Here is a 26,890-nt window from a genome sequence, read left to right on the forward strand (position 1 = left end):
CCATTCTACTGCTTTACACGTTATTTATTCTATTCTACCAAACGCCTAGAGATGGCAGCAAAGTATTCGTTCTTTCATTCTCAGTCCAATGAAAGGACATGATCAGAAACTAAGTATGCCACAGAGCTGAGCAACAAAAAATAAGAAAGATGCATGGCAAAAATATATAATGTATATGTCAATCAGACTTTGGAACAACTCCATTCTGCAGGTAAGACTGCTAAACAGCATACTGCAGTCAACTTTAGTTAAAAGTCTGACAGCCACTGCTAAATGATCACATAATATTTTCATAGACTGTTTATCTGGCGCGTAGGGTGATTTCATTGCCTTCCTCTGGGGCTTTTACTGTATTATGCATTTTGTTGCAATTGTTTGTATGCAATTGTTCTTAAAGAGATAGCCCATCCACAAATGAAAATTCTGTGACCATCCACTCACACTCATGTTGTTCCAAACCATACTTTTTTTCTTTTTATGGAACATAAAAGATTTTTTGAAGTGGCTACTGTCAACTGTCACACATTCTTCAAAATATCATCTTTTGTGTTCAGCAGAAGAAATTCATACAAGTTTACCTGCTATTGGTTTCCTGAGGTGTTATCTTTTTTGCTAATGAAAAGTGTTAGTTTTCATTTGTGTGAATTTTTGGTTAGGGCATTCAGTTTATTTTTTCCTGATACAGAAATTCCCACATCCTTCTTTGTGTGTCATACAAGAATGGTCTGCAATTTGGCAGTAATCCCAAAGAGGTCTTTTCTTTTTTTATTACTTCCCTGTAAAGATCCCACTCATTTCCTAATTACTTTTGTTTCTGCCTCATATGACAACAGTTTTATATACTGACAGGTATAATCTATTCACAGGTGCATTTGGCATCAATTATTAATTTATTCAGTGATCTAAACATGGCAGCCACCATAAAGGAACCCATCCCATGTATAATAAATCCGACTGGTGTTTTCATCTTATGTGAACAGCATAATTTTTTTTACAGAATTTTCTAAAAGCACTACTCTTCTTTATTTGTATGCAAGACATTTTAATAAAGAAGTTTTGATATAAATATGTCAATTTTTAAAGTGCAAATTTAGATTTTTCAGTTTACACAAACACATACTTTCGGTTTCTGTGTTTTATGAGGACATTTCATAGAAGTAAAGGTTTTTATATTGTACAAACTGTATTTTCTATCGCTTAACCTAACCCTATCCCTAAACCTACCCCTCACACAAAACGTTTTGCATTTTTAAATGTTCAAAAAATAACAAATAACAACCGTTTAACTAAGACGTTATTAGTGCTGTCAAATGATTAATCATGATTAATTGCATCCACAATAAAAGTTTTTGTTCACATAATATGTGTGTGTGTGTTATGTGTATATTTATAATGTGTATGTAAATACACACAATATTTACTTGTATGTACATGTATATATTTATATTCATATAACTTAAATTATATATAAATATATTTAATATATAAACATAATTTTCTTAAATACATGTATACATGTGTGTATGTATTTATATATACATAATAAATATACAAAGTACACACGCATATATTTCATATAAAAATTGGATGTGAATAATCGTTTGACAGCACTAGTTGACACAACCAGTCAAAAGTTTTTGAACATTAAGGTTTTCAATGTTTTTTAAAGAAAGCCTGTGTTTATTTTATCCAAAATACAGCAAAAGCAGTAATATTGTAAACATTTTTATTATTTAAAATAACTGCTTTTTATTTGAATATACAGAATGGGTGGAAGAAATGATAGAAAATAATACTTTTATTTAGCGAAGATACTTTAAAGTGATTAAAATTATGATAAAGATATTTATAGTACAATTTATAGTTACAAAAGATTTCTATTTCTGAGATAAATGCTATTCTTCTGAACTGAAATGTTTTTTGAGCAACAAATCGGAATATTAGAAGGATTTCTGGATTTTCAGTGTGAGATGCTAAAAATTCAGCTTTGAAATCACACAAAAAACATTTTAGTATATTTAAATAGAAAACTAAAATAGTTATTTTAAATAGTAAACATTTCAAAATTTTACTGTTTGCTGGGATCAAATAAACACAGGCTTAGTGAGCAGAAGAGACTTCTTTAAAAACATTATAAATCTTACTGTTCAAAAACTTTTGACTCGTAGTGTATAAAACTACTTATTTCGCATGTCGAATACACATATAAGACTTTAATTTTAAAATGACGTGTGAATGAAAGACTTTTATTTTAAAGCTCAACGTGAGAGAGGCGAAGGAAGTCGATCCACAGGCTGGTTTCACATTTCTATTGAACGCAAACAACACTGGCGTCCGGGCGCTGCTGCGGTACCAGTCGTGACCGCCCGACTGTACGGCTTTCCACGGCTCACAGATGTAATTCGTCGCGTACCACCGACTGGAACCGACCAATTTACAGCCATTAACAACCGGGCTACGGTTAGGACTTATTCTTACAACCATACTGTCAAAATATCAGCGACTTTTTCGAAGTCACCCGGCCAGCTAACGCGCGTTAGCAGGTTAGATGTGATTTTTCCACAGGCGCAGAGAGCCAGTATACAAGCGTCTTCGCGATGATTTTGTGCTTGGAGCTTTAGTTGGTCACCTCGAGACGATATCAGGTGTTTGATCGGTTTTGAAACGGACGTGTTGACACCTGTGTGACGGATCATTACTCGGAGTAACGCTGGTCTGAGCGCTGCTGAGTTGGCTAACTGAACGGAGCAGCTCTATAACTTGCTGTAAAGTTTTTTTGGGTGCAAAGCGGGACTTTCATGTGTCTTTCCTCAGGCTTGCGAAGAAGAAACCCGGACTTAACTTTTGACATTACAGATGCACACCAGTATACAGCCAAACATTGTTAGTTACGGCTAAATTTAGGGACCCTTTTGCCACCCGGCCTAATAAAACTTGGGAGTCCTCGGACTCGATTTTGCACATTTGTGCTGGGAACAATTTTGTTGTTTTTCAACAGCTGACGGGTTCAGATTAGTCTGTCTCTTCTTAAATGCTGTAATTCCCCTGAAAATTCATTACTTTATCGCTAGGAAATCACATAGGAAGTCGGCATTCAATGTTGACACCCGTCGATAGGGTTCGTCGAAAATTTTCATTAAGATTCACGTTCCTACCGAGACTAGTAAACAAACTATGACTTAATGACGGGACTTTTTTAAAAGCTAATCAGTACTGGTTTGAGGACTCACACTGAGCTCAGGGGGCTCCTTACAAGTTGGACTTCGGACACTTCTCATTGTGTTGTTCCGATGTCACATTTGATTGAATTGTGAGAGCTGTGAACACATTCAGTTTTAGAAAATTAACTCTCAAATCCAACATCAGAAGATGTCAACCAGGACACCACTGTTACCCATGATTGACCACTCCACTGGCCAGGTGAGTCTAATATTATCGACCCATTTACTACTGGTTTTGTTTGGTTTGCACAGCAATTTGTATAACAAGCTTTGTTTTTATAAACCATCATGTCAGATTATGGCTTAGTTAGCTACAAGTAAATACAGCTTATGATTCTCCAGTTTACCTGTCAGCAGTACCTCTGCTTGTAGTTCATAGCAAAAACGGTATAATAATTGTACTGCAGTACAAACAGGAAACAACGCAACAGTCTTAACTAATAGGTTTCCTCTTTACCACAAAAAGAAGAGACTTGTTTTCAAAAATGCTGTCATGAGTTTATTACTGATATTGCTTTGACATGTTGGCTTCGCTGTGTTTTGTTTTTAGTTTGTGTCCGAGGAGATGTGTATCTCCAGTTTACTTTCTGTACCCTTGCAAAAAGTTTAGAAGTTGGGAAGATTCAAAATAGATCTGGTTGCATTGTTCTGCGTTTTTATTTCAAGTCAGTTTGATTTGTAGTGCTTAAAATATACACCGTTTCATAGTACAGTTAGAAAATCTTGATAGTGTAGTTTACATTTTGTGATTATGTAAACATGCCGAGGTTTGCTGTACAGTATGTATGCGAATAACCTTGGATATACTTATATGTGCACTACCAGTCAAAAGATTGTTTTTTTTTTTTTTTTTTTTTTTTTTTTATAAAGAAGTCTCTTCTGCTCACCAAGCCTGCATTTATTTGATCCAAAATACTGCAAAAGCAGTAATATTGTGAACTATTTTGTAATGTTTTAAGAAACTGCTTTCTATTTGAATATGTTTTAAAATGTAATTTAATAGTAAATATTATCATCAATATTTAAAACAGTTGGGTACTTTTTTTCAGGATTCTTTGAGTACAAAGATCCAAAGATTAGCATTTATCAGAAATAAAAAGCTTTTGTAACATTATACACTATACCACTCAAAAGCTTGGAATCAGTATATATATATATATATATATATATATATTTTAGAAGTTATAGAAAGTAATACTTTTATTTAGCAAGGATGCTTGATTGATCAAAAGTGATGATAAAGACTTTTATAATGTTACAAAAGATTTCTATAACTTCAGATAAATGCTGAACTTTCAATTCATCAAAGAAACCTGAAAGAATTCTACTGGGCTGTTTTCAACATCATAATGATTTTTTTGAGCGGCAGATCAGAATATTAGAATGATTTCTGAAGGGTCATGTGACTAGAGTAATGATGCTAAAAAGCTTTGAAATCACCGGGATAAATGACATTTTAAAATGTATTCAAATAGAAAGCAGTTATTTTAAATAGTAAACATATTTCAAAATGTTACTGTTTTTGCTGTACTCTGAATCAAATAAATGCAGGCTTGGTGAGCAGAAGAGACGCATTTAAAAACACACAAAAAAAATCTCACTATTCAAAACCTTTTGAATGGTAGTATAGATATATCCAGCTTTAAATAGAGAGCAGTGTGATAATATAGATTACATTTTAATCTAAAAAATCAGTATGTGTGTAAAGTTAAATACACTTATAGTAGCTGTAGGTTGGCGTTTTTAAAACGTTTGTTGATGAAGTTGGGTCAGTAGTTTATAAAACCACTTTTAGAGGTACATCAATTGTCCATCAGTTTTCCATTTTATTTTTAAGTTTTAGGTATTCATTGGGATTTAATTGATGCATGTTACACTTGAGATGCAAGTGGTCTGTTTTGATCTGAGCTCAGATCTTGAGATCATTTGTTTGACCTAAACCCATACAAGGAGCCCTAATAGCTCTCTCTAAAATTAATCACTGTGGGTAGCTTGTTTCTGAGGTCAGTTTTAACCAAAAAAGACTTATCCTCTTTCAGTGACTCAGTGGCAGAATTGTACCAGCAGTAAGCAGCTTGCTGTTGAAGTCTCATGAGACTGATTTGGAGTCAGTTTGAGTGTATGGTTTGTTTATAGTGGAGATGAAATGTTTGTTGAAAAGTGTCCCTTGCCAAGCCATACCCAGTCTTACTGTGATTTGCTGTCTGAAAATGTTGGTCAGCATTTTTCCCTCAAGAACTTTTTATGTGGTTTGAGGGAATCAAATATAATCTCTTTGGCCTGATGTAGTGTAATGTTTTTTAATCATCTCAGGCTGCTCTCCATGTAAATCTTTTTTAGGTCAGATGAAGACTTATTTTATTTACTCCTTTAGCAATGTTAGTTGTTAGAGTGGCTCTGTGTTTGAAGCGATCCAAAGATTTGAGATCCGCCACTGTGTCAATCTGGACTAGCATTTCCAGTCAGGCATGGATTGGGGAGTGTCAATGGAGGTGTGTTTTTATTTTGAAATTTTTGTTGATCTTCATTCACAATGTGTTTGTCAAGACTTACCTAACCAGGTACTGAAGGATCTGCAAGGCAATGAGAGAAAATCTTGGTAAAATCTTGTGTAATATTCATCTATTGGTTGTTTTGGTCTTGCTAGTCCTTACCTATTTTCCATTTGACTTAAAACATGTGTTCTAGCAAATCACCTGTAGGTTAGTCTTGACATGGGTGTCTCAGTCTCTCACTAGCGTTTCACCGATGGGGGGATGTTCAGCTGGTGTCTATTTGTGTACTGGCTGCTACCTCCCTCCTCTTGAAATAGTCATGGTGTGATAAAAATACTGATAAATGACAAGCTGGCTCACACCCCTCCTTTATTCCCCCTCCCCCTTGTGCCAGTCTACCCCGCTGTTTTCCCCAGCGTCTCAGACAGTTGCCCCTCACGCGGAGCCACTGCTTCTCCGTGACCTCCTCCGTGGTTGTGAGCTGTCGCTCAGCAACATTCTCGCAATCGGTATCCTCTTTCGGGTGTGTGTTGCGTCTTCAGGGTGGTTTTCTTATCCTCGTCAGATATTAGTCATTCACGTGGACCTGAATGTCTTCCTTCAAGCCTCTGTAATTAAAAACCGGCAATTCAATAGGATGTGTGTGCCATGTGTAGTCACTCTTCAACCAGTGGCACCTCCCCGACACTATGGTGACAAAGTTGCCTCCCGGCCAACTTGTTTGGTTCTGTTTACATATCGGGGAGAGTGGGGTAAACTGTGCAAGTTTTTACTTAGGTTGTTCTCTAGGGAGGAGAACTGAGATGAAGGTGAGATTTCAGGATGTTTGCTATCATGAAATTGGAACGGCACATTTGTAGCATAAAGCTTTAGTAATGTGGCTTTTTCCCACGTTGGGGATTAGTTATCTTGTGAATGGGTTGGAAATAATTGGGAATAAACAATAAATACATTTTGTGTATTTGAACCCTTTCCAACAATGATTATGATTTTGAGATCCATTTTTTCACAATGAGGACAGCTGAGGGACTCATTTGCAGCTATTACAAAGGTTCAAGCGCTCACTGATCCTCCAGAAGGAAACACAATGCGTTAAAAGTCAGGGGGTGAAAACTTTTGGAATTTGAAGATCAGGGTAAATTTAACTTGTTTTGCCCTTTGGGAAGCATGGAAGTATCTTTTGTAGCTTCTGAAGGGCAGTACTAAATGGAAAAAAATGTGATATTTAGGCAAAATAAGAAAAATGTACTCCTTCATACTGTTCAAAAGTTTTCACCCCTGGCTCTTAGTGCATAGTTTTTCCTTCTGAAGCATCAGGAAGCATTTGAACTTTCTGTAATAGTTGCATATGAGTCCCTCAGTGTGAAAAGATGCATCTCAAAATTGTACAGTCATTACTGGAAAGGGTTCAAATACACAAAAATCCTGTAAAAGCCAAAGAATTTGTGGGACCTGAAAGATTTTTCTGAAGAACAGTGGGCACTTTAACTGTTCAGGGCGAACAATGGACTCATGAACAACTATCACTAAACAACAACAAAAAACAACAACACAGTATTAAAAATAAAGTGTATGTAAAGTTTTGAACGGGGTCATTTTTTAAAATAAAATCAACTATTATTTTCTGTTGTGGACTCTATGTAAATGTCTTTTATTTGAAATATCTTTTTCAGGTCAGTACTAAATAAAAAACATCATGCATTTTGTATGATCCCTCTTATTTTGGTAAAATAAGTAACAATTTGCATGTAAATGCATGTAGTTGAATTGCTTTAATAGTTTTTTAAAATAAGTGGACACATTTGCTTTGACAAAATTCATTTCATCTACATGTAAATTATATATGATGACCCCTTAAAAAGTGAAATAAATGATGCACGGTTTGCTTAAGGAGATTACAACTAACCCGCTGACACCTTTACCCCACTTGTCCGTGTGTGTGTGTAAAGTCAGATGTTGAACTGCAGGTCTCTTTCTGGAGAGAGACTGAAGGCTTAGGTGAGCATATATATATGTATGGTGAAAAAACATTTAGAGCTACAGGTCTCCATAGCAACATGAAACTTCAGAGTTATGCCTTGAAGGTGAATGCAATCAGATTGTAGCAACACTAGCATGACACCTCAGTCAATTTCTGGAAGAGTGACTTTTAGCTGGCTGGTATGCATTACATATTGTCCCAATAAAATGAACCCCTCCTGGATGTTTGTCAGCTCTGACGTCTGTGACCAGCCCTCGCTAACCTGGCTATAAACATCAGTGGTGACAAATGATAAAACTAATCTTGCTCAGAACATTCTCGGATTGTTTGAGGAATCGGAGGACTCCAACCGGTTTGACTGATGGCATAATGAAGTCTCTCAAGTCCATGTGAACTATTAGTCTAGTAGCTGAATAGCCTAAATGAAAGGTTGTGTATTGTAGATGTGGAGCTGGATCGTCTGGTTGTTTTTCCCACTATTGCTAGGTTAAAGGAAATAAAGGTGTTGGACAAAACTGGTTTTTCGAGGAGACAGGTAGAGCTTGTTCATTTGTAGTGCGTGAAAGCAGTGTTTGTATACTGCCTACTTTCTTTGGTTATAACGATGGTTTCAAATGATAAGCATCTGTCCAGTACTTAGGATTGAATTTGTTTTTAAGCAGGATTCCACCTGGTTAGGCCTATTCTGTGGCAGAAATAGTGAGTATTTATAGATGTTTACTGACGGGTGTGGTGCTGAACAGAACCGTGCAGATGTTGTGAAATCACTGCAGAACTCATTGCTTTTATCTTGTTATAACACATCAAATGTTAGCAGTTGCTATCTTCTAGAGATCCAAAAAAAAGGGAAGGTCTGTGTCCATGGGTAGACCATGTGTCATGGATCCAGGTTGTTTCAGCTCAGTCACGTTAAATTAAAATCGATTCGAAGCTGTGAATGATCATGTTTAAGATTTTATCTTGTAGAAATCATTGGCAGATTTAAGTCGTTCATTGATCTTGAGCTAAAACGATTACTCGACTCATGACTGACTTGTAAAATTTCTTCTGTTACGATGGTTGAAGAGTCCAGAAGAGGGAATATCTCACATCACACATGACAGAAATACATTTGCATGAAAACATACAGAGTTTCAGTCTTCCTGAAAAAAGTTATTTATAAACTTCTAGGTGAAAATGAGTCATACGGCTTAGAAATAAATACAAGTAGTGAAATTATTAGTAATAATCAGTAAGATTAAAGTGACTTGGTATTTCCGTTTCCTTTTTATACATAAAGGGAAAAAGTGAAATAATAGAAAGCGTAAAAAAAAAGAAAAGGAGAGGGCTTAGAGGTCTGTTCTCTGTGGAAGCCTGTTTATGCCACTGAATAAAAATATAAAAGGTTATTTTGGCTTTTTATCAAACAAATTTGACTTTTTTTTTTTTTTTTTTTTTGTCCTCAGAATTGTGAGATTAACTTGCAATTGCATGATATAAACTAGCAATTGCGAGTTAAAGTCAGAATTGTGATATAAAGTCAGAATTCTGACATATTCTCAGAATTGCATGTTAACTCAAAATTGTGGAAAAAGTCAGAATTGCAAGGAAAAAAATCTGATTTTTTTTTTTTTAAACTCCCACTTTCGAGTTACGAAGTTTAGTTTTTATATCTCACAATTCTGACTTAATTCGCAATTGCGTATTTATTTTATTTTATTTTATTTTTTATTTAAAATAAAAAAAATCACATTAGCAAGACATAAACTTGCAATTCTGAGCAAAAAAAGATGTTGTGAGTTTATATCTCACAATTCTGACTATCTCTCAGATTTGAGTTTTTTTATTAGAAGTTTTATCAGAAGTTTATATCTCACCATTGTGACTTTATAACTTGCAATTGCGAGTTTATATCACAATTCTGAGAAAAAAATAATTACAAGATGTACAAGTCAGATTTGTGAGATAAAGTTGCAATTACTTTATTTTTATTCAGTGGCGGAACAAGCTTCCATAATTCTCCATTTTTTTTGGTTCATACTATGATTTTTCTGTTTTCTAGTAGTTTAAAAGAGCATATCAAAAATGAGTTGTTTTTCTAACCAGGTTAAAATCTGTCTAACTTATTTATATACATTCATACATTTTAGAAATATTTGTAGTTAATTATTAATAAGTCAGGATTAAATAAGATTAAAAGATAAAATTGTATAAAAAGTGACTTGACTTATTTTAACAATTTTTAAAAATGTTTTAGAAACTGTTAAGACAATTAGGGATCAATTTGTAATTGTTGTTATATTAACCTTATTTCCTAATCAGGTTTTTATATATTCCAGTAGTTTAAAACGCCATGTTAAAAATTACTTATCTAACAAGCGTAAAAACTGTTTCAAATGATTAATTATTCATATGATCATTCTTTACTCCATTTCATTTCATTCTGTTTCTTCACATGGCATCATTATTCATCAGAAATTAATATAGTAAATCTGAAGTCATAAGTCATTGCCAACCTGACTAATTCTCTAGTAGTATTTATTGCAGTGATTAATGTAGTTAAATCAACATTCTGATCGTAGTTTTGTCCAACACCTTTAATTTAGTCTCACGTAATAGCTTTTAACATCCACTTTTAATTAGAGTAAGCTCCTTGAATTCCTTTAAAATGTAGTCCTCATTCTACGTAACCCTGCGATGACGTCATTCATCTAGCGTTCTTGCACGTTTGACTGATTGCTATAGATCAGATGAATTGGAGAAACCTTTGGAAGGGCTCAGTCTGCAGTTTGTCTTCTCCCGCTCCGTTCCATTGTCTTGTTTCCCAGCTGTCCGGGCATGTCAGCTCTCGTTTCCAGAGAGCTTCTTGAAGGCCTCGTTTCGCTCCGGCAGCCACTCCTCCTGACAAACCCAGACACGTCGCTTCCTGTGTATGACCCGAAACCCAAATCATTTTGGCTTTTCTTCTCTCTCTCCCTCTCCTCTATCACTGTACTTCCGGGAATTAGCTCAACTTCCTGTTATGCCGTAGCGCGTGAGGAAGCTGCTTTTCCCAGCTCGGACCCCCCCGGAACGGTCAGCATGTGAATCTTATTTTAGGCAGAGACCTTCTGGCCCCTGAAGTCGTCCTCAGGGTTATTCGTCTACGGCTATCAACACCGGGCTTTGTTTTGAAACCGTTCTGGAGTATCTGTCCTCACTTCTGCCATGAGCCTTTGAGGAGATCAAATTCTTTACAGGTATTTTTATGGGCCCAAAAGCTAGAGGTACATGATGTTGTGAAGACCGATAGATTCTTTGCATTAAACTTGGGTACATTATTCACATTGAATTGAAATTTTAACTAGTGTGTATGGTATATACTCTTGTCTTTTTTTTGATAATGTACACACAGACGGATGAGACTGTTAGGTTTTAGATGTGCGAGAACATGTTAGTGTGACCCAGAAAGAGTTACAGCCAAGTGGTTTAGCCAAGTTAGCATGTCTTGTCATTCTGTGAGGATTTTTTTCAAGATTTATGCCCCGTTTAATGTTGTATTTGGACATTTATCTGGATTATCTGCTGTGAGTAGTGCTGTTCTTCATATTATTTTTATGTTTTAAGGCGTAAACATAAGCAAATACATGACAGAGCCTTTATACATCTTTATATGGACTTGGGGGCTGTTCACATAAGATGTTCTCTGCACTGTTTTTTTAATTGTTGGTTTATGGTTGGCCATTTTTTGGCACTTTTCTACCGCATCTCACAGTTTTAGTATGCCCTGTCAAGTTAAAAATAGTTAAACTCTGAAAAACATCTGTTACAGCCTCACATTTAATTTTATTCTGTTGGGTTCCTAGCAGTTTTTGAACACAAGCACATGTTTTGTGAATTGCTCTTTACATATGTGTTGTATTATGTATATTTGTGTGTATATGTGTATTTGCTGGTTTTATAGTGCTGAAACCCTGTTGTAATTGTCACGGATCCGCGATCTCCATGTAAAACTAATCGTGCAGACCAAACCGTAAGTCATAGAGACTTGAAACTTTGAGGGATGGTAGTACTCACACCGCCTACAACGTGACCAAGGCTTGCCCCAATTGGCCTGACGGGGGCGCTACAGTGAACAAAAGTACGGAATCGCTCATAACTCTTAAACCGCCAGTCACAGGCTCAAGTGTTTTATGTCGTCGGAATCCTTGGCTCACATCGGACAAAACACACACCTCAGATTCAGTTGTGAGCCTGGCGAAATGTTTGGGTATTTTGGATTTTTTTTTGAGAGAACTGCTTTTGCGAACTAGTCCTAGGTTTCTTTAAACCAGTGCAGAAAGATTCTCTGGACAGTGATTATCAATAATTACCAAAAAATGTTAATCTTTCGATTCACCATAGCAAAGGGATGCCAAAACATTCGAAAGGGGCAGTGCCACTTTTAGTAAAATGTCTATAACTCCTGAATGGAATGAGATATTATCACCAAACTCAGGACACACAGAGCTTGGCAACTCGGTGGTGCTGTGAGAGGGAAAAAACATGAAAATGGCTATAACTGTGCAACCAATCGTGCTGTCAACATGAAAATAGATGTGTACAGTCTTGGTCTGAAGTGCCACAAGTGTCAACAAGGAGATTTGCGTATCTCACTGGCCGACGAAGTTTGAGCACCTGTTAGACAAGGTTAACTGAGGCCGGTCGGTACAAAACTCGACTCACGGCCCCAAAGGTCTGAGAGAAATTTGAAAGAAATCAACCACTTTTACGTTGCATGTTTTTTTGCACGATCACACGATGTTCATATCATTTGTTGAATGACTGAGAAGATGAAAAAAAAAAAAAAAAAAAGATTTTTGTGAAGTAGTCCTAGATTTTTCACTTAATCTGAAAAAAAAAAAAAACACTGCAGTACAATTCTCTGGACTCTCTAGGCCAATAATTATCAAAAAATGTTGAAATTTACCCTTTGGGAAGCTATAATGGAATTGTTTAGTAAAGGGGCCTGTCTGAATTAATCCAAAATTTTATAAACCCTAAAGGAAAACTCAAAACTTCATGAAACCTGCTGAGCACATGTGACAGGTGATTCTAAACAAGCACGCAAAGTTTTATGGGGATCGGACCACATCTGGCGCTATAACAGTCAGAATTGTTAAAAAACGTAATGTTTCAATGATAAATTATCTGGATTTGCGAAAATGCTGTTTTTAAATCATTGATTTCAATTAAATTATTCATTCCTAAATAATGTCTTTTTTTGTCTTTAATGCAGACTGTTTTTTAAAGTGCTTGAATCCTGGTAATCGCTGCTGGCAGCTATGTTTATAGTTAAGATCTTTTTTTTTCTTTGAGAAAATTTGGCATGTACTGTAACTGATACATATCCGGAATGATCAATGTTGAATCGAATTGGAAATCGAATCAAAAGCTTGAGAGTCAGAATTGAATTGTAAACGTGAAAGCTCTAATTATTATTATTATTATTATTATTATTATTATTATTATTATTTATTTATTTTTTTTTATTAGCTAGTTAACCATTGGCAGTTCGCTACATAACCACACTCAAGGCTTGTTAATGTGCCTGAAGCGTGTTGCTTATTTACTTCTATTGTTATTAGTTTGTCAAAGGAAGATGGGTCGCTTCCTGTTGTATGTTAGGTCTAGCCTTTTTCTCTCTTAGGTGTTAATTGTGTAAGAATTATTATGGTGTGCAGAAAGGTTTGTGTGGTGTTTTCCCTTGCTGCATAGCATGGGTGTTGAAGTGATATCAGATTTGTTGAGGTGATTGGTGTGTAAATCAGTGGTTGAGCAGCAGTGCAGCTGTATTGAAGGTCAGACTCAGAGCTGCGTGGTTGTGTGCGTGTGTGTGTGTTCAGTGTTACACTCACTGCAGACCCTCGCAGCACACCAGCTCAGTGTGACGTACACTCGCTGCAGTATCATTACACTTCCCTTTTGTCACGAACAACAAGCAAACTTGTTTATGTGAAGGTGATTGTCTGTAAGTGGGTGAATCTCACAAAGAACATCTTGGTCATATTTCATGCGTAAATGATTAAATCTTAAAATCCCTAATATATACAATTACGAAATTAATAATTTTAGATAATGGTTACGTCCAAAAGCTCTAAAATGCTACCTTTGGAAGCAGCATTCCAAGGCGGGAAGGCGGTCCGAATCCAAATTCTGATTCGCTTCCTGTCTCTAGAGGTACCATCTTCTAATAGATTTTTGAAGGCAGCATAGCTGTATCCTTTGCTGCCTTTGATATCCCACAATTCTGTGCATTCCATTCTGTGATGGAAAAGTAAAGATGGTGTCTGAAAGTTTTGTTTGGTGGTCAGTTTGCGTGTAAATGTATACTTCTGGCTTATATCATCAAAACTTCTGTTTGTAGATCATTAAACCTTTATGCTGCCTCGGAATCCTGTCCTGTGCCTTAGTGCAAAAACACTGACTGCAAAGTCGTTGCCTGATAAGGCAGTGAGACAGCAAGTCAGCTGCCTAGGCTTTCGAATCCAGGCAATATTTGATATTAGTTATTAGTATATAATTGTTTTTAAAATATTAGAATATGTAGCATTTTTTTTATTTGTATGTTCATTTTTATGTATATATATATATACAAATATATGAGGCTAATTTGCAAAAAACAGTTAAACATTAAACAATTTTTCATGTTTTAAATCATGAATTTTCTGAGTTATTATTATTTAATCAAAAAAACAAATCCGTGTTCACAAAGGCACGAAAATAAACGAATGTGTTCTTCTTCCATCACGTTTTCAGTTAGAACGGCATTTAATACGCAGAGCTGTAGATCACTGACAAGCTACGCAATATGGCATTCATAATCGCAGATGAATCTCTTTCATTATGATTTTGTGTAGCTTGTCAGTGATCTACAGCTCTGTGTATTAAATGCCGCTCTAACTGAAAACGTGATGGAAGAAGAACGCGTTGTTCGTTTTTTTCGTGCCTTTGTGAACAATTCATTTACTACTAATCACAGAACCGGTTTTACTGACGATTTATCCTGCAGCCCAAGTAAAGAACTGCCACTCTGTGTATACACAGTACGTGGGATTGCAAATCTCGAAAGTGAAAGTAAAAAGCAAGCATATTAATAACAGTTTTTTTCTAATATCTAACCATTGACTGTAGCCATTCAACATTACAGTTTAATTGAGTTATTTTGGCAATTTCAATAAGATGCATGCATTTCGGTTCCGCTTAACGATGTGATTTTTAAAGTTTAAAATCAAACAATTCAAGCGCAGGAAGGGGGAAAACGTGTGCACTGTTTGTGTGCAGCGTGCACATCTGAAGTACGAGCATGAACAACGGTCCCGGTGTGGGTTCCCGGCCTGTGTCTGTTCTCAAACCGTTCAGTGCATTTCCACTGCAGGAAAAGTCATTCTGGGCTGGATCACTGGTGAAGATTCTCTTTCACTTTTACAATCGATAAAATTCAAACGATACCCAACCCTAGTTAAACACTAAACTACATATAGATGAATCTTTAAAGCTTCAAAAGTTGTTGATTTCCTCTTTTTCTTTTGTTCTTTGATTTACAGATATAACAGCAGCTGGCTATTAGGTTATTTGGCTGCTAATACTTTAAGAAGAACTGCTTTGTACGTGATGCGGGTCTGACACGCTGCATGCTTGTAGTTTTTTTTTTTTTTTTTTTTTTTTTTTTTTAAAGATTTATTTTTGGCCTTTTTGCCTTTATTGTGATAGGACAGATCATACAGGACAGGAAGCGAAGTGGGAGAGAGAGAAGGGGGTGGGATCGGGAAAGGTCCTCGAGCCGGGATTCGAGCTCAGGACGCCCGTAGAGCAACGGTGCTGCATGTCGGCGCACTGCCCACAAAGCTATTGGCGTGACTAGTTTGCGCTTTAATATGAAATGTTACAGGATACAGCATGCATTGCAGCATTTGCACATGCTACAAGCACAGTATAATGGCTGACAGGACAGGTAAAATGATTTTTACTTACATACGGTCTGACAACATCTGAAAAAAGATGAAAAAAAGTATCTTGTTTGATGTGGCCATAAAGACGTTCTGTGACTAAATAAACACACTTCTTGTCAACAAAAAAAGACAGAAGCAGCAGTTGTGAGTGAGGTTTATTTTTAACGCCAAACATTAATCGCATGCGTCAACACACTAATTTTGACAGTATTAATATAGAAAGTTTATAGGGTCTTTTTCTAATTCACCAAAGTGAAATCTGAGTGAAGTCTGTCGTGCTGCATTCTGACCATCTGCACCAAATAACAGAGTCTCCTGTGTTAGGAGTATTGAGTAATGCTTAATAAGCACTTAAGAGTTGATCAATGAAGTTCTTAGCAACCCCTGACTGACTCACCAGTGATGGGTGTGTTAAACAGGAGTGAAGTAACTTCATCTGGCTCCATGAGGGTGTTATGAGAGAGATGCGTCAAAACTAAATCACAGACCTTATCTAGTGCTTTAGATGTCTTCAAATTGAGTTTTTGTAGATGTTTGCTCTCTGTAGACAAAGGGCACTCTTAACACACTGATGTGCAGACACAAGCTGGACTATAGGGACAGATACGTCACATGGACTAATGTGAACGCGGTGGCATTAACTGTGTTGTGGAAATGTGTGACGATCCAGACAATAGAGTATCTGTTTGCGTTGATGTGCTCACCTCACTGGTCAACAGCCCGTCCTCAGACTGCAGCTCTAATGTGAGCTCACACACCGGGACAAGCCACAATTGATGCTCTGTTCCCCAATCAACACAGAAAGAACCAAGTGTACCTCAACACATTCAAGAGAAATCCCCGTTGTAAAACACTGTCTCTCTCTCTCTCTCTGTCTCTGTCTCTGTCTCTCTCTCTCTGTCTCTTTCTCTCTGTTAGTTTCCTCTTTTTTATTTTTTTTTTTTTTTTCCTTTCCTGCTGTCTGTCCTATGACCAAATTCACAGCATCACACATCATCCCATCTCTCTTTTCTCATCAACTCTGCTGGTGATGCACTAAAATGGAAATGGCTAAAACTGAAGTTCTGCTCAGAAAAGCAAAACTGAAATTAATTTTGTACTAGTCTTTGGATGGAATTAAAGTTCTTTTTAACTTTACATTTTTACAGACATTAATCAATATTTTAAAGGTTGTTGGAGCTGCTATTGTAGTAAAGTAGTGTGTAGGTGTAATAATGGTACAATTATTTAAATGTTGTTCATTGAAATATTGACTGTAAAGACTATTCAAAATAAGGGCGTCATTAGTGCACGACAGCTGTCATACGTTGGTTTCCTGGTAAATCCGAAAACATACTTAGAATTTTTTTTTTTAAGAAATAAATACTTTATTCAGCAAGTAACAGTAAACACTTTTACAACAGATTTCCATTTCAAATAACTGTAAATTAAAAAAAAAAAAGTCACAGTTTCCTCAAATTTTTGGGGTTTTTTTGAGCTGCAAAGCAACATATTAGAATGATTTCTGAAGGATCATGTGACTGAAGACTGAAGTAATGATGCTGAGATTTCAGCTTTGTTATTACAAGAATAAATTAGATTTTAAAATACAATAAAACTAAGGCTGTCAAACGATTAATTGCGATTAATGGCATCCAAACTAAAAGGTAATGTTGCATACTATGTGTGTTTACTGTGTATATTTATGTATATATAAATACACAAACATGCATGTATATATTAGAGAACAATGTTAAGATTTAATCAAACTATATTCAAGTATAAATGTATACATATAAACATTTTTTGAAAGTATATACATGTATGTGTGTGTATTTATATATTCATAATAAATACACTCATAGTATGTAAATTAACTTCTATTTTGGATGCGGTTTAATCTTGGGCTGCAAAACGATAAGTTGCGATTAATCGATTTAAAATAAAAGTTTGTTAACATACTATGTGTGTACTGTGTATGTGTGTGTATATATATATATATATATATATATATATATACACACACAGACATACAAGTATAAATATTTTTTAAGTGTGTGTGTGTGGATTCATATATTCATAATAAATATGCACAATACACTCATAGTATGTAAACGAGCTTATTTTGGATGCGATTGCAAAATTAGTTGCGATTAATCAATTCAAAATAGAAGTTTAAATATAAATACACACACATACCTGTATATCTTTTAAAAAAATATTTGTTATATGTAGAATTTATATTATATATAAATATATAAATCCTTAATATATACGTATATTTAAAAAAAAAAAAACAATAAATATACACAGTACACACATATATAGTACGTAAATAAACTTTTATTTTGAATCAATTAATCATGACTAATCATTTCACAGCCCTAAATTAATCATGATTAATCATTTGACAGCCCTAATTAGAACTTAAATGAAACCTGAGCCATTTAAGTCAGTGATTATTTTATTTTATGTCATTGGTTTGTTGGTTAGTATTGGTTGTCGATGTAGTTTCTGTTCTCATTTTTGGCCAAGATTTTCTGCCTGAAATTGTGGTGCGTCCTTAATCTCTGCTCTTTTTCACAGTCTCTTCCTTTTTCTGCCTCACTCTTCATCTCTGCTTCCCTCTGCATGTCTGCTTAGTGTGAGAATCAGATGGCGACTGGCGACAGTCCTATCCAATCAGAATCACCCGAGCTCTGATAAGGATATTATTAAAGCATTGCTCTGCAAACCTCCCATCTGTGCATTTAGGTTCAACCTTCATAACCGTTCCCAGGTGAAGAACTGTGGTCTGGAACAGTTGGAAAAAACAAACACTGGCCTAAACTGTTTTTATTTATTTTTTTCTCTCTCTCCCTTTGCAGTCTCACTCCGACTCAAAGCCCGGGGGGCGCTGCAACATGCCCCACTCCACAGCAGACGAGCAGCCCCACATCGGCTGCTACAGGCTCCTGAAAACGATCGGCAAAGGCAACTTCGCCAAGGTCAAACTGGCCAAGCACGTCCTCACTGGCAGAGAGGTGAGGATTGCATTTACCCCACAAATAAAGAATGGAACATGAGGCAAACCGTAAGCTGTTTAAATAGCATGTGATTTGTCTGATATGTGGAAAGTGTTTGAATCAAATCTCTGATCTTCATAATGCAGATGATGATAAACATGCTGCTCAGTTGTTAGGTCAAGTCTGACACCTCTGAGATTTTAAAGCAACAGCAGCAGCCGTCCACCTGATCCCTCTCAGAAAGAAAAACAGACTCCCTTTGCTGTGCACCAAAAGTGTATTTATAAATGCAGTAGTGTTTCCAAATAATATCGTTAAATTGAATTAAGGCCCCTATGAAATCAATTTTATTTTTTCCCAAATTCAGTTGGGTTTTTTCCCCAGTTTTTTTTTTTCTGGATGCAGTTTTTTCTGAAATACGTTTTATTTTTTCCCCCCAGTTTCCATGTTAATTTTTTTTGGGATTTGTTTATTTATTTTTTTCCCAGTTTTACTTTTTTAAGGCCCTATGAAATACATTTTGTTCCCCCCCAAATTCTGTTAATTTTTTGCTGGATTCATTTTTTTTTTTTTTTCAGTTACAATTTTTCTACACTGTTTTAATGGATAAATTAAATTACTGAACAAAAGGCATGTCGAATTAATTGAAATCATTAAGTTTACATAATTTATCAGCAATTTATTAAAAGTTTAACAAAAACTATATTTTTAAGGCCCTATGAAATACTTTTTTTTTTTTTTTTTTTTCCCAAATTCCATTTAAAATTATGTCTGGGTTTGATTTTTTTTTTTTTTTTTTTTTTTTTTTTGTTTGTTTGTTTGTTTGTTTGTTTGTTTGTTTTTTTTTTGAAGTTTTAATGGATAAATGAAAAAATATTGAGCAAAAACACAATTTAACCAATTTATTAAAAGGTTAATAAAAATTAAATTTTTGAGGCCCTATGAAATACGTTTAGTTTTTTTTTTTTTTTTTAATTTTAATTTTAATTATAATTTTTTACCAAATTCTGTGTTTTCCATTAATCAGGGATCGTACAAGGTGCTTAATGTGCTTGAAGTACTTGAATGCTTGAAATTCAAAGCCTGGAAAACCCCTTGAAATTAGCAATATTTCTAAAGTGGTACTAGATCGGGACTTCAAATCACATATCGCGAATCATTTGATTTAGATCGGAATGGGTTTGTGAATCATTTTGGGAATTGAATGATTTGAATCAAATTATTTGCAATGCACGATTCCTGATCTAAGTCAAATGGTTCGCAATCCACTCTCTGACTCTTCTGAGCTTGAATAGTGAATCATGAATCATTTGATGTAGATCGGAACTTTGGAGCAGGTTCGTGAATCTGTTTGATCCATTTGATTCAGTTCGGGACTTCGATCGTGTATGGCGAATCATTTGTTTTAAATCACAATTTTGGAGTCTTTTTGGAATTTTTTTTTTTTTTTTTTTTTTTTTCTTCTGATTTTATTTATTTTTTCTTAAACAGTAGAAAACATCAAACAATTAAGGCAGTACAGTTATTAAAAACAAAAAGAAAGAAGAAAGTATACACAAGTACAAATCCCTTAAGAAAATTAACCCTGGTTTTCTTATAGTAAAAGTGCAGTATACTTTGTAATACATTTGCATGTGCTTCACTTTATTTTTGCCATTTTGTTTTAATATATTTTTTATTCATCTACTTTCTTTTTTTAGAATTTGATTTGATTAAGTCAGATCTCTTATTGTCCTTGTAAATCCAAAAAAGTAGAGCTTGAAGAGTCATTGAAAGTTCTGGAATTTCATTTTACACTGTATGAACCCTGGTTATTATTCTGGTTTCCATTTTAATGGTTAGGTTACATTTTAATAATCAAAAGCATCTCTAATTAATTAATTTAATATAATTTTTTTTTTTTTTTTGGAAATACTTTTTACAATGTTTTTAAATTTTTCTGGTAAATAAACTCCGGTAAATATTTTCTTCTGGTAAATATTATTTAAAAATAATGTTTTAATAATTTTATCATTAGTAGTACTATCATTATATTTAGTAATACTACTTTTCTGTCACAATTTCTTCAAGTTAAGCCAAACTTTTCCACAATTCAGTCTGTGTTTTCCAAGAGTTGTTCTTGTTTTCTCTTTTTTTTTTTTTTTTTTTGTAAACTACTTTAATTTAAAAAAAATAAAAATTAATTAATTACAATAATAGATAATCAGTTTCCTTGGAAATACATTCTCTCACATTCATTTTAAAAATTGAAAACCTGCATGAAATGAAAATGTATGGAATTAATTTATTCATTAAATTACTAAAAATAAAATGACTAAATACAGTGGTATTTTTTTTTAGTATATAATTGTACAGAATCAGCTCTAATCATTGTTTTTTAATAGTAAAACATTAGTGTATCCCTGTTATATCATACTGAATTTAGAAAATGCAGCTATATATTTACACTTCCTGCACATTGAACTGATCACTTACCTTTTGTGATCAATTTTCATCAACAGTCTTTGTGCTACCCTTGTAGCTACTCTTTGTGCATGCTGCAGCACACTTAACATTCAGCTGGGCTTGTTTTTGTGTCTCTGTGCCTTCTAATATGAGACTGCGTGGTTCTGAGTCGCTGATAACACACCATGTGACTCCTGAACACAGAGAGAGGTTTTAGACCGATAGAGAATAGGGGCGAAGGTGAAAACTCTGGGTTTGCGTGTGTGCCGCAGAAGCAGCGCGCTGTAATCTCAATGCGGCATGGTGAATTGTTTCCTGATGATGTGAGATTGTGATCTGTATGAAGGCAGACCGAGGCTGATGTGCGCCTGCCGCCTCAGGGCTTCTCCCAAGTGCTTTCCTTAACCGAACTCTTCATCCTCTCCTTCAGGTGGCGGTGAAAATCATAGACAAGACTCAGCTCAACTCCTCCAGTCTTCAAAAGGTGAGTCTGACCCCGTTTGATGGGGTCAAAATACAATTTCAGAAGTTTACTGCTAATTTGTTTTCTTTAAGTCTCCCACCCCTGTTAAGTTGTGTCTCTTCCTGTTGCCTCACAACTTTGAAGATGCAAAGGATTTTGCTCTGTAGGGCCGATGGCAGCTAATTATAGAAAATTAGACTCAAGTACTTCCTGAAGTAAAGGGTCGGTTAGATGTGGAGTTGGTGGGGGTGGTTCTTAACCACATTGTACTCATGAGTGCACAAGCTTGAAATATTTACGCTCTGTGAAGGACATCCACATCATCTGTTTACAGCACATTGACATCTTCTGTCTCCGTTTTCAGCTATTTCGGGAAGTGAGGATCATGAAGCTCTTGAATCACCCAAATATCGGTGAGCTTAACTGACAGACAAATCGCCCTTAAGTCTCTCAGCTTGAATCTCCAGTTTTCCGTTTTGGCTGTGCCCACTGGGTTTTTTTTCCCCATTTTTTTTGGGTTCATTAATCCTTGTCCAAATGTCAGTGTTTTTCTGTGCAACTGGATTTGGTGAGCGTAAAACCTCTTGGGAATAACCCAAATCAAAATGATTTTTAGTCTTGATCCTGCATACTTAATACTGTATTTAAATAAAGCAAAATACATCAAACCTTTTTTTACATTCCTCTTTTTTTTTCTCTTATCCTCATATAGTGAAGTTATTTGAAGTGATTGAGACCGAGAAGACCCTCTACTTGGTGATGGAGTATGCCAGCGGAGGTCAGAGCTCTCCCCAACCATTTTAACCTCATTTGTGACCCTCGACCACAAAACCAGTCACAAGTAGCACGGGTATATTTGTAGCAATAGCCAACAATACATTGTATGGGTCAAAATGATCAATTTTACTTTTATGCCAATCATTAGGATATTAAGTAAAGATATTTTATAAATTTCCTACCGTAAATATATCAAACTTAATTTTTTGATTAGTACTATGCCTTGCTAAGAGCTTCATAAAGGTGATTGTCTCAGTATTTAGATTTTTTTTGCACCCTCAGATTCTAGATTTTCAAATAGTTGTATTTTGACCAAATATTGTCTTATCCTAACAAACCATATATCTAAGAAAAAACTATTTATTCAACTTTCGTAATGATGTATGCATCTCAGTTTCCAAAAAATTACTCTTATGACTGGTTTTGTGGTTCAGGGTCACATTTTATCTGCCCTGTTACACAATGTTTTGTTTTGTTTTTTCTCTCTGCATTCTGCGTTCAGCTGTTCTGTAAATGCCTTTGTAGTTCACTGTTGACAGGATGTGGCTCTCAGTCTATAGTTCTGATCACTGTCTTGTTAAAAGCCAAAATTACCATGGTGTGTTATCATTTTTCATGTCAGACACTGACTCGGATGAAAATGCACTGCTGTTCAAGCACTGTAGAAGTTAATCCATGCTTGAGTTTTTTTTTTTTTTTTTAATCAGCATTTAGTAATTGATCTAAATCAAATCACACTGGGATGATTAGTAAAACTTTCCTAAAAAATTCTGTCATTTACTCACCCTCATGTTGTTTCAAACCTGTAATACTTTCAAACCTGTAATACTAAGAAGATATTTTGAAGAATATTTGATCAATTCCCATTGACTCCTATTGTATTTTTGGTCCGTATTATGGATGTCAATGGAGTCCAAAACCTTTTGGTTATCAACGTTCTTCAGAATATATTCTATTGTTACAGGTTTGGAATGATAATGAGGGTGAGTAAGTGAATTAGAATATTCATTTTAGGGTTTAAGCAAATTTGCACTGTTTCTATGGCTAAATTTAAACTCATAGTTCACCCAAAAATGAAAATCCTGTCATTAATTACTTACCCTCATGTCGTTCCAAACCCGTAAGGCCTTCATTCATCTTTAGAACACAAGTGAAGATATTTTTGATTAAATAGAGCTTTTTGACACTGCATAGACAGCAACGCAACTACCACATTCAAGACCCAGATAGTAAGGACTAGGGCTGCCCTCAATTAAAGATTTTTCTGGTCGTTTATTTTAAGCATTAGTCGACTATTAGTCACATGTTTAATAAACCATAAATCATAATAATGAGCCTTTAATTGCCTACATAGCCTAATAAGTTGTCAGGTGTACTCAAAATAAGCTTGCCAGATATAATAAGTATGAATGTTTCAGGGGAAACACAAAGAGACTGCATTAATGGTTCAGTTTATTGATAAACTAGTGCGTTCTTTGTTTTCGTCTTAAGAGGTCAAGTCGCAGACACTGACTCGTCATCTCCGCAGTAGTGATGCGTGTTTCGTATGGATTGCATAATCTGAGTGTATTTGTTTTTTATTTGAATTGGTTCATTTAAAAGTAGACATTTCGCTATCTATAGATAGCCTAGGTTTTGTTTCACGCTAAAGAGACCAAGATGGCAAAAAACACGCCCTGTTTGTTTTCATTATTCTACAAAAGCGCAATGTTTTGTTGTTATTGTGAGTGCACACAAATAAACACAGTCTTTACAGATTCGAAAGATGAATTACTGTTATCTGTGTGACCAAAAATGATGAATGAGTATTTTAAGAGCAAGTGACCGCACCGGCGCCTCCATCTGTCATGCAGTAAAAACGCTACTGTTCAGCTTCCACAATCCATCCACGCAGACAATTAAATAGCGCACATTTTGCTAGGTTGACATTACTAGATTGAGCAGCCATGTAAAGTTGCCACTACTTACATTTGAGGTCAAAATGATGCAAGCATTTGGATGTCCTGCCCAATTTAATATATTACCACACAAACCAGCCGTTAATGATTGTGCGTGACTTCGGAATGGAATTCTTCTTTTTTTTTTTTTTTTTTCTGGGACTAAGCAAATAATAAAATTTTGGTCGACCAAGTCTCTGCTCATCAACAACAGTTAGTCGACTGTTAGGGGGCAGCCCTAGTAAGGACATTGTTAAAATAGTCCATGTGACATCAGTGGTCCAACCGTAATGTTATGAAGCTACGAGAATTCTTTTTTTGTGTGTAAAGAAAGAAAAAAATATCTTAAATCAACAATTGTTTCTCTTCTGCATATTCGTATTCCTGTGGTGCTGCTGGCCCAGGAGCTGGCTGTCACGGGGATTATTTTAACAATGTCCTTAATACTGTTCTGGGCCTTAAATGTGTCAGTTACGTTGCTGTCTATGCAGGGTCAGAAAGCTCTCGGATTTCATCAAAAAGGTCTTACAGGTTCGGAGCTATATGAGGATGAGTAATTAATGACAGAATCTTCCTGGTGAACTAACCTTTAAGTAGAAATATCTTTTCTTCTTTTTTTTAAAAAACATTAAAGGAGAAGTCCACTTCCAGAACAACAATTTACAGTTAATGTACTCACCCCCTTGTCATCCAAGATGTTCATGTCTGTCTTTCTTCAGTCATAAAGAAATAGTTTTTTGAGGAAAACATTTCAGGATTTTTCTCCATATGATGGACTGATATAGTGCCTTGAGTTTGAGCTTTCAAAATGTAGTTTAAATGCAGCTTCAAACAATCCCAAATGTGATTGTAAACGATCCCAGCCAAGGAAGAATGGTCCTGTCTAGTGAAACGGTTGGTTATTTTCATAAAAATAATACAGTTTATATACTTTGCAATGTCAAATGCTCGTCTTGTCTTGCTCTTCCTGACCTCTGATTTTCTTTTTTTTTTTTTTTTTTTTTTTTTGGTTCATGACAGTTAGGGTATGTCAAAACTCCCATCTCGTGTTCTCCCTCAACTTCAAAATCTTTTTTCAACTTCACCCTTTTTTGTTAAGGGTGTTTAATCTTTGCATGTTTACTTTGCAAAGACTGTGTCAGTACTTCTGCAGCGATGTAGGATGATTTTGAGTTTTGAAGTTGAGGGAGAAAATAGGATTGGACTTTTTTGACATACCCTAACTGTCCTGAGCCAGAATACACAGAGTTCAGGGAGAGCAAGACAAGACTTTTTGAGATTAAAAAGTATTTAAATTGTATTTTTTTTTAATGAAAATAACCAATCGTTTTGCTAGATAAGACCCTTCTTCCTTAGCTGCGATCGTTTACAACCGCATTTGGGATCGTTTAAAGCCTCGGGGCACCATATCGGTCCTTTATATGGAGAAAAATCCTGAAATGTTTTCCTCAAAAAACAATTTCTTTACGACTGAAGAAAGACATGAACATCTTGGATGACAAGGGGGTGAGTACATTGTCTGTAAACTGTTGTTCTGAAGTGGACTTCTCCTTTAAGAAGACCATCCAATGACAGCTGTAAAAACATCTCACTGCATAGACAGCATTCCATGGGAAACAGTGACACATTTTCTACTTTGTATGCCATGAAAATACACTGCAGAACTCAACATGTACACATCACGAATTATCAATATTAAATTTATTGACAACTTTAGGCTGTTTATATGTTAAGCCAAGTTTTGCTTTGTAGTAAAGTAGCCAGAGGCTGTGTACGTACCAAAGCCAGACTTCTACCTTACCCTCTCAATTTGTGCAACTGTTTCTTTTCTAACCGTGACTGTTGTTCCCCTTCTTGGTTTGCAGGTGAGGTGTTTGATTACCTCGTAGCCCACGGCAGAATGAAAGAGAAAGAGGCTCGAGCCAAATTCAGACAGGTGAGATGCTGCGCATTTGGTGGTTATTCACTCGCTTGCATATTTGATATTGCTGTTGCATGAATACAAAACACCTTAGGGGCTGTAAACACATCAGCGTTGTTTAGGTTTCTCTATTACATTCTGCTTTTAAAATGTAATGCATGGTTCACGTGATGGTTTGGTTGATTCAATCACAAGTAGACCATGTTTAATAATGGAGTCTGATAGTTCAAACCTCTTTCTGAGGTGCTCATTCAAGGAGTCACGTTTGTTAAAGGGACAGTTCACCCAAAAATAAACATTTTGTCATTAATTACTCACCCTCATGTTGTTCCAAACCCATAAGAGCAGTATCAGTTGCGCTGCTGTCTGTGCAAGGTCAGAAAGCGCTCAGATTTCATCAAAAATATCTTAAATTGTGTTCTTAAGATGAACAAAGGTCAGCATGAGGGTGAATAATTAATGACAGAATTTTCATTTTTGGGTTGATGTCAGTAAGGCTAAAGTTTATCTAAAAATTCATTTTAAGTCAGTTTGTGTGTAAGCTAGTGTTGAAATAGAAGTACCAGCTTTTTATCTGTCTGCAGATTGTGTCAGCGGTGCAGTACTGTCACCAGAAGTGCATTGTCCACAGAGACCTCAAGGTACACAGGATACATTTTCACACTGTATTTTATGTATTTTTACTTCTGCCTTTGTGACTAGTCTTTTATACTGATG

The 26,890-nt window shown here is 35.5% G+C and overlaps 1 protein-coding gene across 10 annotated transcripts in view; it reads left to right on the forward strand.

Moving 5' to 3' along the window:
* Positions 1–2,275: 2,275 nt before the first annotated feature.
* Positions 2,276–26,890, forward strand: part of mark2a (MAP/microtubule affinity-regulating kinase 2a) — a 49,339-nt gene continuing 24,724 nt past the window's right edge. For 5 of the 10 annotated variants that reach the window (XM_051092550.1, XM_051092551.1, XM_051092546.1 and 2 more), the window contains exons 1-7: positions 2,277–3,420; positions 18,493–18,648; positions 21,506–21,559; positions 21,903–21,951; positions 22,251–22,316; positions 26,118–26,188; positions 26,758–26,814. In XM_051092550.1, the coding sequence (XP_050948507.1) occupies positions 3,370–3,420; positions 18,493–18,648; positions 21,506–21,559; positions 21,903–21,951; positions 22,251–22,316; positions 26,118–26,188; positions 26,758–26,814 (504 nt within the window). In that variant the 5' untranslated portion in view covers positions 2,277–3,369. Of the gene's footprint in view, positions 3,421–18,492; positions 18,649–21,505; positions 21,560–21,902; positions 21,952–22,250; positions 22,317–26,117; positions 26,189–26,757; positions 26,815–26,890 lie in introns of all 10 variants that reach the window. The other 5 variants (XM_051092542.1, XM_051092544.1, XM_051092549.1 and 2 more) reach the window with 3 other exon arrangements.

Source organism: Labeo rohita, chromosome 21 (assembly GCF_022985175.1).
Source record: "Labeo rohita strain BAU-BD-2019 chromosome 21, IGBB_LRoh.1.0, whole genome shotgun sequence".
Classification (NCBI taxonomy): Eukaryota; Metazoa; Chordata; class Actinopteri; order Cypriniformes; family Cyprinidae; genus Labeo; species Labeo rohita.